At 58.9% G+C, this 11,211-nt stretch overlaps 2 protein-coding genes across 2 annotated transcripts, besides 5 other annotated features; both read right to left on the bottom strand.

The window, feature by feature from the left end:
• The first annotated feature begins 591 nt into the window (after nucleotides 1–591).
• Nucleotides 592–600: a microsatellite.
• Nucleotides 601–622: a microsatellite.
• Nucleotides 623–662: a microsatellite.
• A 1-nt stretch (nucleotide 663) lies between these two features.
• Nucleotides 664–702: a microsatellite.
• Nucleotides 703–785: 83 nt separating this feature from the next.
• TraAM80_04507 (uncharacterized protein) lies at nucleotides 786–4,649 on the bottom strand (the record flags this gene model as incomplete). The annotated part of the gene is made up of 1 exon (XM_029381433.1): nucleotides 786–4,649. One exon carries the CDS (start codon nucleotides 4,647–4,649, stop codon nucleotides 786–788), a length of 3,864 nt encoding a protein of 1,287 aa, XP_029238762.1.
• Nucleotides 4,650–5,225: 576 nt separating this feature from the next.
• Nucleotides 5,226–10,769, bottom strand: TraAM80_04508 (uncharacterized protein; the record flags this gene model as incomplete). Its single annotated transcript, XM_029381434.1, has 1 exon — nucleotides 5,226–10,769. The coding sequence occupies one exon, from the start codon at nucleotides 10,767–10,769 to the stop codon at nucleotides 5,226–5,228; it is 5,544 nt and encodes a 1,847-aa protein (XP_029238763.1).
• Nucleotides 10,770–11,125: 356 nt separating this feature from the next.
• Nucleotides 11,126–11,188: a sequence feature (GA-rich).
• Nucleotides 11,189–11,211: the final 23 nt, after the last annotated feature.

Genomic DNA, 11,211 nt, shown 5'->3' on the forward strand with positions numbered 1-11,211 from the left:
ATAATACGCTTACAGAGATGCAATGAATGACGCTTACTAATCTCCTTGGCGTTCTTTCCTTTGCCCCCTCCCCACCCTTTTTTTCCTCCTTCTTCCGCTACTTCTTCCTTACACCCCTCCTGCTTATGTGAGCGTGTGTGTTTTCTTAAAATCCTTCTCCCTCCCCCGTTGCCACGCTCAGTTGCTGCTCAAACTTCCGCCTTTCCCTTCCCTGTTACTGTGCGTGTGTGTGGCTCGCACGCGCAGAGATGGCGGTGGAAAAACAAAACGCAGCGGAGAGAAGTGATGTGTTCAGAATACATGCAACAAAAAGAAAAAAAATTATTATTTTTTTATCTCTTCACATATAATAATTCCCTGAGACGCCAACCGGATGCGTCTTCTCCAGAGAGGCTTCTTCACTTCCATTGCGGGCTGCAATGAGTGGGACGGCGGGTGCTCGTACCACCCAGTCGCACAGGCGGGGCAGAAGACAAAAAAAAATAATAATAAACAAACAAATATGGAGAACTTCCCCACCACCACCACCATACTCCCCACTCTCCTCACACCACGCAGCTCTACTTTGGTGCCGTACATCTGAACGTTACATTCTTTTGCCTCTCTCTCTCTCTCTCTCCTCATGATTGTCTTTTTTCTTCTTCCTTTTCTTTGCATGCTTTTAACAGAAACAAGAAATGAGAAAAATAAATAAAACACAAGGAGGCAACCGCACGGAGGGGAAGAAAGGGGAGGGCATACGTGTCTCACTACCGGCATCAGTGTGTCGTGAAGGACCCTCCCCATCAGCTTGGGGCCCCGTTGTCACGGCGCAAGTACACAGACCGCGGCGTGGAGAGCCTGTTGACGGACGTTTTCTGCGCCTCCACCGCGGCAGCGCCGCACGGCACCTCACGTATAACTACATACGGGCGACGCTGTTCATCTAAGCGCACCTCCTCTACAAGAACCACGCACTCTCCACGCGTTTCAGCGGTGGCGTCCTCTGCCGCAGGATGCCCTCCATCACTGGTCGCAGGGGTTACATACTTGTCCCCACTGTGCGTGCGCTTGACCATGCGGCGGCGCGCCGTAGGGGAGTCTGCCAGCAAATTACTCCGCTCCGGCCCCACAGCCCACGCCGAGGGCCGATCCGGCTCCTTGACCTGGAAGGAGGAGTACATCTTTAACGGTGGAAACGGCGGAACATCCACAAAGTGGCGTTGCGGAGAACAGCTCGCCGTCACCGCAGCGTCGCCTGGGCTACGTCGAAGCGAGGTGGATACCGTATGGTTACCGCAGTGTGGAGACACCGCCCCTTGTGGGCAGACCCCGTTGCCCTTCTTGTGGGCGCTGCTGCGTTTGATGGACGCACTGTAGTTCACACCACAGTGAACGCGGTGATAGGGTCCACCAAACGCCTCCTTCGTATTCAGCGGAGGATCCAGGCACGGTTTGAAGTCCCTGCGAAGATCAACAACAGGGACTGGGAGGCGGCCGGCAGAGGTGAGTGCCGCCGCACTATCCCCACGCCCTTTACCCAAACTCGCCTCCACCACTTCATCTAGCCACTGTCCCGTGTTTGCCATGTTTGCACTCCAGCCAGTGGTACGGAACTGATCGCCACCAGCAATGCCCCCCTCACTACAGCAGCGGTGCAGACGCCGCACAGTGAGATCCTTCACTACAGAGCGAGTTTGAGGTCGGCGCGAGGGTGGAGATGCGGTGCCACCATTTAACATTCCACGCGGACGGTCTCGTTGGCGTCGCGTCGATACTGGTCGCGGCGGTGTAACAGAGACAGGGTGCCTTCTACACCCCCTCTGTGGCTGCTGTTTTGGGTGCCGCGGAAGCGGGCTCTCTGGGGTCTTTCCATCGTTTTTATCTGGGGAAGCCTGCGCCTGTGCTCCACCGCATGCCTTGGCCGCCTTCTCTCCGTGCCCATCTAAATCCGGGTACACCCGCGCAGGGGTGCTATCTCCGCCGTAGCTGACAGGTCCATCTTTCGTAGTGCGGTGGCCACAGACCCTTGCGTTGGCGGAGGCTGAGCTTCTGCGGGACTCGTTAAACATGCACGGTGGAAAGAACGACACCAACTCGTATGGGTGACTTGGCGAGTACTCGCGAGGCTCATTCGGATGAAGCCACCGCCGGCGTTGAGTGGAAGGTGTTTCGGCGCGTTGCGCCAAAACCAGCCTTGACGGCTGCAGAGATTGATACGGGGAGCACTGTCCGCTCGGAGCATGGGAAGCCTTATAGCCGTTTTTGCAATGCAACGCCTTTCCATCCACAGACCGGCTATAACCGCCTCCGAAGCCTATGTAGCCCAGTGGACGGAGAAGTGGAGAAGGTGGGGGCAGTGAGCCTAAGTGGAACGAGGAGCTACGCCAAGGCTGGCGCGAGTCCTTCGGCTGCGGCAGCGAATGCCCACCTATGTGTCTTGACTCTCGTGAATACCTATCTGGCGACACGACGTTGTGGGCCCGCCAGCGCGAGAAGCGATCACGCTGTAGTTTGTGCTGCTGTCGTTGAAGTTCTTGGTACAGCTTATAAACGTCTCGGGTGTGAAAAATAGGGGAGTGCACTGACAGGAAAGAGGGAGGCGAAAGCAGTTTCCTTCCCTCTCGACAGGCATCCTTCTCAGTGCCCCGCCTGTCGCTTCGGTGCCACCGCCTATTGTCATGGGCTCTATTGGCGGCATCCTCATTGCTATCATCGCTATTCGTATCCCCCGCCTTGTCAGTGTTTCTAGAGAGTTTGCGAGACACAACTGGAGACGATGGCTCTTCTGCGGGAGGCGGCATCTTGCAACCACGCTTGTGGAGACCATCACTACCATCGTCTGCTCCATCTTCCTTCCGCTGAGCCTCTCGCCTGCGTGCGGCTGCATGGTGGCCCAAACTGGAGGAGCTACATGGCTGATGGTAACGCTCAGTGTGCAGTGTCTTGTCGTTCTGGACATCTCCACCTATTTTAGTTGATTGCAGTGACTGCGTCCCACTGGAAACCGCCATGGCAGACTGCTGCAGTGTTTCCTTTGGCGGGTTCGCATCGGTTTCTCCCTTCCCCTGAGGCGTGACGATAGAAGGGTGTATATCCACCGCTTCCCTCCCCTGAATTGACGGCTGGCGCACTGGAGTCCGCGCCTCCATTGCCAACGCGTCCAGAGACTTTTTTTTGACCATCTGAAACTGTTTGACCTCTGGCGTCGTCAGTGACCCTGAGGAGGCGTGGAGCCGTGTACTCGCCGTCTGCGCGCCGGTGCTCTCATTCTTGTCTTGCTCGGTCAGCAACCGGCTGGGCGGGGAGAGCACGCTGACGGAAGAGAGGAAGCCATGCCCCTGCTCCTGCGAAGCCTCCGCCTCGACTTGCCCAACGACATCGGCCTGTGTCGTCGCTTTCGGCTCTATTTGGGACTGCCCCGAGTCTGCCAATGCCAACGAATCCTCGTCGCTGTCGACAATAGCAAAGGATGGAAACAAGGCTACACGTCGTGCCTGCTGTGACTGACGCTGGCCCCTTTCACCATCCGTTGTGGCTTGTACCGACGACGATGGTGCAATCCCGGCTTCCCCAGCTTCATTGCGCAGGTACACGGTGGGTGGCACTACAAGAGGAGTGATTGCAGGATCCACCGGCGTCACTCGATGCGTTGTTGCCTCCAGCAGAGGTGTTCTTGACCTTGTTCCTACTGGAAGTGCGGGAAGGGCTGACAATCCAGGTCTATCGCCGGATTGCGGGGCCGTGGCTTGCCCGTCATCACCGACAGACGTCAACGATGAGGAATGTGGCTTCGACTGCAGCTGCTGGCAGTTGTGTTGTTGTTGTTGCGGAGGTGTTTCCTGCGGGAAAGCCCGATCCCCAGCTGCTCGGCTACCCGTGTTTTGACCTGAATTTTGAGTCGGAGCAGCAGCCGCCGTTCTGCCTCCCTCAGCCGCTCCTGCACCCGGCCTCCGCTCTATTGGGGCAGCTCCAGCTTTGGCGTAGCTTGTCCTTGGCGGTGCACGTTCAATTCGCTGCTCCTCTTTGCCAGTGTTAAGCTTGAAGAGTGAAGTTATTCCTTTCCAAAGACCACCACTCGATTTATGTTTCATACCATCATCAATAGAGGATGGCGGCGGAATCGCGCCGTATCCCGCAACGTAAGCTGGGCGTTGCGCCTTTACAGAGGATGCGTGCGCGAGCTGAACTGGACCCGCTGGCGATGCAGCGACTAAACGCGGAGACACGCCATCGTGGATACCCGGTGCGTGCTCCAGCGGGCCGCTTCGCCCCGGACGAGGTTGGCCAGGCGCGTCCTGCTTCACATTCACGAATGAAACCACATGTTTTTTGGCGTGTTGCGCCAAAGGCGCATGGGGATCGGCGAAGGCAGCCGGATGCGGTAAGATCACCTTCCTTCCCATGAGGTGCGGGGGCACCATGACCAATTTCCCCCTGGGATGGAGGGATTCCGCTGTGCTGCCTGTGCTTGCTGCATCAGTAGAAGGATGCACGCTGAACTGCGAGACGGGAGTTCCCAATCCCAAAGCGCCCCGCAAATGTCTTGGCGGGCTCCCTACTGACTGCTGCGCCGACGGCATCGGTGCCGCCGCCCCCGCCGCTGATTTCCCCAGGACTGCCTGCGGCGCACCCAGCCCCCCCGGTCGTGGATGATCCTGCGGCTTCATGCGTGGGGGCGAACTACAAACAGCACCAGTTTCACCCACAGCACGCAGTCCAATCTCTGAAGGAGAGTGCCACGGTGCAGCAGACGTCCCACCAAAGGATAAAAAAAAAGGGGGGGATAAAGCTAACGTGCCGCATCAACAGAAGAAGGTGGCTAGATAAAAATGGTCACGGCAACGCTGCTCGACGATTGCGACAGAGCACCAATTCCCATAACGCACGGGCGTACACACAAGTACACGCAGGGAGTAAACAAAGAAAAAATAGTAACACAGAGGAAGACGTCGCACAAAGGCAGGAGCAACTCAAACAAAAAAAAAAATAGCTCAAGGGAAGATTCGGTCCACCACTTCCAGCAACCGACATCCCTCATGCTTCCTTCTTCTCTTTCCTTCCCTTCGCATTTCGCTGCCCCCCCCCCCCCCACCTTAAAAAAAAAAAAAGAATCCAAACAGAAACTGTCTATGGGTGCATATGTATGATGAGAGCCTCCTTTCCCTCTTCCATTTCTACCTCACCAGTGTGTCACCGTCTCCACACGCGCGACGCACACAACAAAGTTTTTTGTTTGGACGGCGTCACTGCGTCTTCGACTCCCTCCTCTGAGCCGCGCTTGCAGCGGCAGGTGGAGGCACACGCGGCTCCACGTGATAAGCCCCGGGTCCAGGCGCATCCGCGCCCAACGCCGGCAAAAAGTGGCCCAGTGTGGTGGGAAATGTTGGCCCGTTCCCTGCCATGTCCCAGTGGGACGGGTGGAAGTACGTCCCTGGACCCACACCACTGCCAGTTCCTGTATTTGCCCCAGGCGTCGCTGTGGTGGTTTGGGGAAACGTAAAGGATGGACCCTGCGACAAATTTGCAGGAGGGTGGTGGTAGTATTGCCCCGGACCGGGCGTAGCAATATCCCCCTCGAGTTCCTGAAAACGTTCAGCCCCAGCGAACGTAAATACCGGCACCGATGGCCTTGGGTCAATGGGGTGGTGATACTCGCCGGGCCCCGGGAGATCACGTTGCGTGTGTGACACAATGTCAGGACGAAGGGCGTTGCCAAAGCTAAATGCAGGTTGGCTCTGCATCACAATTGGCCCGCTCGTCAAGTACGCCCCAGGACCCGGAAGATCCTCAGTCTTTTCGGTGGTTCGTGGGGCTGTTCCAATTGTGGCCGAAATTGCGGCTTCCACTGGCTGAGGGGCGTACGTGCCAGGCCCAGGATTGTCAGCCCCAGCATGTGCTTCCTTGTAGGTTGGTTTCCCCAGCAGCGTAAACGCCGGGCCCGCCATGTACCGTGCAGCGTAGCGGTCTGTCTCGTAGCTCCCTGGCCCTGGAGTATCCTGCGCAGTATCCGCGCGTCCCAGCCGGGTGCTCGTGCCAAAGGAGTACCCAGCATCCTGCGGCAGATGCCACACGGAGGGTATGCCATACTCGCCTGGACCTGGCTGCTCCCTCCCGTCCCGCATCTCAGCCACTACAAAACGTGGGGCATGGGAAAAGGACGCTCCACCTGTCGTGCTTTGTGGCACCACTGGAGCGTACAAGCCCGGACCCGGCATTTCAGACGCTGTGAGCTCAGCACTAAAAGGGAAACGTGCAGCGGTAAAACGCATCGCCACACCTCCATCAAGTGTTGTGGTGAGAATGGGGTCTCCGCGCGTGACCTCGTAATGTCCCGGCCCTGGGAAGTCTACACCACCCACCGTAGCACCATCGCCCACCTCAGCCAGTCGCGGCGCACGACCCATGCTAGGTCCAGCTGTTGGCGCGGGCAGCTGTGGATCATAATAGCCTGGACCGGGCATTGTGTGTGGCCCGGTCCCATCGACCTCGCCGGTCGTCTTAAAACGCTCAGCTCTAACAAAGGAGACAGCCGTCCCAGCACCCTCTGTCGCAGGAAAGGTGGGGGGCAATGTGTACGTGCCGGGTCCTGGGACATGAGACTGTTCCACCTCCCCCAGCGTGGGCCCACGTTGCGCAGTGCGGTGCAGAGAAAAGGCAGGCCCATCGTGTTTGTTTACGCTGACATCGTATGTGCCTGGTCCGGGCAACTCTATGTCCTGCTCTGCGTGCCCAAGAATTCTCTCAGAAGTGCCGAAATGCACGGCACGCCCTGTGGGCAAATGTGTGGGATTGTATGTGCCTGGACCAGGCATCTCAGCTTCGCCGCTCAAAAGCTCCTTCTTGCCGGAGGGAAAGGAGTAGGCCTGTGACGCATCCCATTGCGGGTGATGCGGCAAGTACTGACCCGGCCCAGGGAGGGCATCGACCTCCTTCCCAGCAGGAAAACGCGGTTCCGTAGGAAATGACGGCCCTGCAAAGCGTCGCCACCCGTTTTCCTCCGCACCGGTGCCGCCATACTGACCTGGCCCGGGTGTTTCACTGACTTCCACGTGTAGCTCACGTGGGGCCGTTGAGAATCGGTAGGCAGGCGCAGCGGCCGCTGCTGTTGCCGTCGCTGCGGTGTTTGCCACATCGTACGTCCCAGGGCCTGGAACAACTTCCGCAAGCGACACCGCCCCCATTGTACGATGTGCGGTTCCAAAGCGAGTGGTGGGTGCGGTAAGAGTTGGAATGACAACATCGTACGACCCTGGACCGGGGACACCTCCACTGGTGGTCCCACCTCCATCTTCAGCCGCATGCATGAAGGTGCGGGGTTCCTTCCCAAAGGAGTAGGCCGGACCGTTCGCCATCGTCACCTCATGGGAGCATTCGTATTGACCGGGCCCAGGAAAGAGCCCCTGCGCGTGTCGCTCGTGGTCTGAAATGCGGGGTTCCGTTCCGAACATGTAGGCGCCCCCACCCCGTGTCTGTCTCCCTTCACTGTCCAAGGCGTAGGCGCCAGGCCCTGGGGTGGCAGCGTCGCTGTCAGCACCGGTCCTGGCACTAGCGTCATGGAAGCGAGGGGCCGTCGGGAAGGAGACTGGCCCTGTTGGGGATACCTCATTAGGCTGCAGTAAGGGCGTGTACGCCCCAGGACCTGGAGTCTTCTCCGCATGCTGCGATGACGGCATTCGGGCGGCTGTACCAAACACCACATCCCGCGGCAGCGGAACATGGCCCTCGGCTAAACTGTAGTGTCCTGGCCCGGGGGTTTTATCGTCGGCCTTTTCCTGCTCCAGCCGTCCCAGATTGGCGCCTCCAAACGTCGCGTGAAATGCATGTGGAACCTGCAGCGTCACATCATACGATCCCGGACCAACGTGCCGTTGCATGACACTCTCTCGTTCCTCGGGCGAAAACACATTTTTCGGGGCGGAACCAAACACCACTGCAGCCGCCGTCCGCTCTTCTGCCGCTTGCGGGAGATATGATCCGGGCCCAGGGCGCTCCGCCGCGTCGGCGGGGATAAGCCAATCCGAGCCATCGTTTGCGGTCCGAAAGACAACGCGACGCGTGGGCGAAGGTGTGGCAACCTCGTATGCCCCAGGTCCAGGCACTTCTTTCCTTTCATCTTGGATAAACCGAGGACTGCTGCTCCATGCGGCACCGGCCACGTTGCTCCGCACCTCCTGCGGATCGTAGACGCCAGGGCCAAGTCCTCCGCCCAGCTTCTGCCCCATGGCGTCCTCATTGCTGAGCAAGCGAGGGCTGGTACCAAAAACCGCTGTCATGGATGTTGTGGCAGGTAACACAGCTTCGTAGGCACCAGGACCAGGGACACGGTTGCGCAGCTTCTCTGCGTCACCCGACGGAAAGCGCGCCGCAACGCCCACGAAGGCGCTCGGGCCTGACGCCAACCCCCGTGCGTCGTACATCCCTGGCCCAGGCGTCGGCTCTCCCACTGTGGCGGGATCCAACACCCGCTGTCGCATTGAAAAGAAGGGGCCACCCCTGGGTAGGCTAGTGTCATAGGCCCCCGGACCTGCATCAGTTGCGGCAACAGCATCAAGGTTCAAGGGCCGCGATGCGGTTCCAATAGCCGCGCCGCGTGGATTGAGGGTTGCCGCATGATCCTCAAAATAATAGTACCCGGGCCCAGGGAGCGACGCACTGGCGTCAGTGTTGCCATTACTGTCAAACCGTGGTGCGGTGGACGCAAGAATCGGAACTGCAACGTGTCGTTCATGTGCTGTGTGCTGAGGGACGTATGCACCAGGCCCTGGTACGTCTTCCGTGGAGACACCCAGTGTGAGTGCGCGGTGCGCCGTTCCCATGACGACCGACCGTGTGAAATCTGCTACGCCGTCCATATCGTACGTCCCAGGTCCAGGAAGGTTCGCCGCTGGATCCACCACTCCAGGCGGGAAACGTGGCGCCGTAGCAAACGACGCTGTTGCGACGCGCTCCCGCCGCAGATCAAAGATGGGAACGAAGTAATCACCTGGACCAGGCGTAGGCTCATCAGCGACATCAGGCGACCGCCGCGCGGAGAAGGTCCACTGTGGTCCGGTCGACTCCGTTGAAAGCACGTAATGCCCGGGGCCTGGTACATTGTCGGGCGGGTAATACACGCCACACCACGTGCTTCCGTCGCGTCTGGCGGTTGGGATCACCGCACTTCTTCCGGCCCTCACCACCCCACCGTCCGGCAACGTCGTGGAGACGTCATATGTTCCTGGGCCCGGAACCGCATCGCCGCTCTCCACAGCAGCGGCAGTGCTGCGGACCGCCGTAGACTTGCCCGGCAGTTTGGCGCGGCCAAACGAAAACGCCGGAGCATTTTTGTGTCGTGCGTCACTGCGTGCCGCCTGCTCAGTAGAATACTCCGCGGGACCGGGACCTCCCTCACTATCGTGCTTCGCCCCCAAGTGCAAAAGACGTGGGCTTGTCGTAAGAAAGTAGTTCCTCTTGCCGTGAATTTTCGCTTCTTCTGTCGGCGCAGTGTCATACGCCCCTGGCCCCGGGGACTCCGTCGACGTGTGCAGCCGCCGCGCCGCCCGTCCGATAGAGACGCCCCTTGACGCCCCGCGTGGAGAAGCCGCGTCAAAGGCGCTGGCAACGTTGTACGCACCGGGACCGGGCACTGAGGCCACCTCCGCCGGCGGTCCACGCGAGGCCGTCGTTTCCCGCGTCGCCGGAACGCATTCACCTCGCTGCTGCTTTTCCGTGCTTTTCATCCGGGTCACCTGCGGCGACTCCTCCGCAAAGGGTGTTCGACGCCGCGCGGTGCCAAACACGGCACCGCGGTTTGGTGACTGATGCACTGCAAGCGATGGGGATGACGTGCGAGAAACGGCTGGTGCACGCCGTCGAGCTTTGTTTGCATCCACGCGCACACAATCACTGCTGCTGCTACTACTACTACTGCTGCTGCTGCTATCCATCCCTGTGGACGCCATGCGGATGGATTGGCACGGGCAGTTTGTCGCGTGCGCCGCGGCATTGGTCGGCAGCTCCAGCTCCGGAAACTGCTTCCAGTAGCACTGGCACAGCAGCGCGAACTGGCAGCGCAACGCCTTCGCCGCATCCTCTGCGCTGCGGTGCGTGTGACGAGCGTTGCCTGAGGCAACGCCGCCATTGGCGACCGTGCCTCCAGCTTCAGTGAGGCCTTTGCTGCCACGGCCACGATGCGCTGCGACACGCGGCCGCGCGGTATCATCAGCGTCACTGCAAAAGTAAGACCCCGGACCCGGCGCGGACGTCTTTTTAATCGGGTCACACATGCCACTGCGACCACTGCCGAACGTTGAGGCCGGTTTCCGCCGCCGCAACGTCGCACCCCGACCACCGCGACTAACACCGGCACACGCTGCAGCTGCAATCCGCTGTGGCGGCAACAAACTGCGTGAAACGCCACCTGCATGGACCTTTGACATGTCTGACCAACCGGCACAGCCCACGTCGCTCAGCAGGATCGTCGATGCCGTGGTGCTGGACACCTCCAACGCCTCCTCGGCACAGAGGCGCACCGCCTCACCCGCGGACACAACGTCCTTCATCACAGGAGCGACACTTTCCAAAGACACGCCGCGCCTCATGACTACCACCGCCGCCGACACCGGCTTACACGACGGACGCACCCGCCGCTGTTTTCCCGCGTTCGCCTCACAACCGTCAGCTGATGCCTTGTCAAGCGACATATTGACACTAGCAAGAATATGTTCGTACAAACGGTCCACCTGCCCCTGAACATCCTCCAGGTCCACACCTACACGCGACGCCCCATTCTCCAACATCAACTCCATTCGGCAACTTTCAAAAGACTCAAATACACACGCACAGCCAACGTAATAAATAAAAAGCCAGCGGACCAAAAACAAATTGCACAACACGCTAAGCGCTACAATATGTGGATACAACAATCACTACACACAAAAACATCCAAAAAAACAACAACCCAAGAAAAAATATAAGCACCAAGAAAAAAAAAACACACAGAACAAAACAAAACATTACAACAATCAACGTTTAAAAACCAAAACCAAAAAGTAACAACAACAAATAAACACGTATTGCTCAATTTCCTGCGGGTCACTCACGAGGGTCGGCAAATGTGCAAACAAGTTGGGGTCATCACTGCCACGGCGCGGTCGCAGTCGCAGAGGAGGGGGCAAGGGGAAGGAGGAAAAGGAGGAGGAGGAGGAAGACAACGAGGGAGGGTGGGCACGCCGCTTCAGTAGTACGAGT

Source organism: Trypanosoma rangeli (genome assembly GCF_003719475.1).
Source record: "Trypanosoma rangeli strain AM80 chromosome Unknown Tra_15.4_contig_00132, whole genome shotgun sequence".
Lineage (NCBI taxonomy): Eukaryota > Euglenozoa > Kinetoplastea > Trypanosomatida > Trypanosomatidae > Trypanosoma > Trypanosoma rangeli.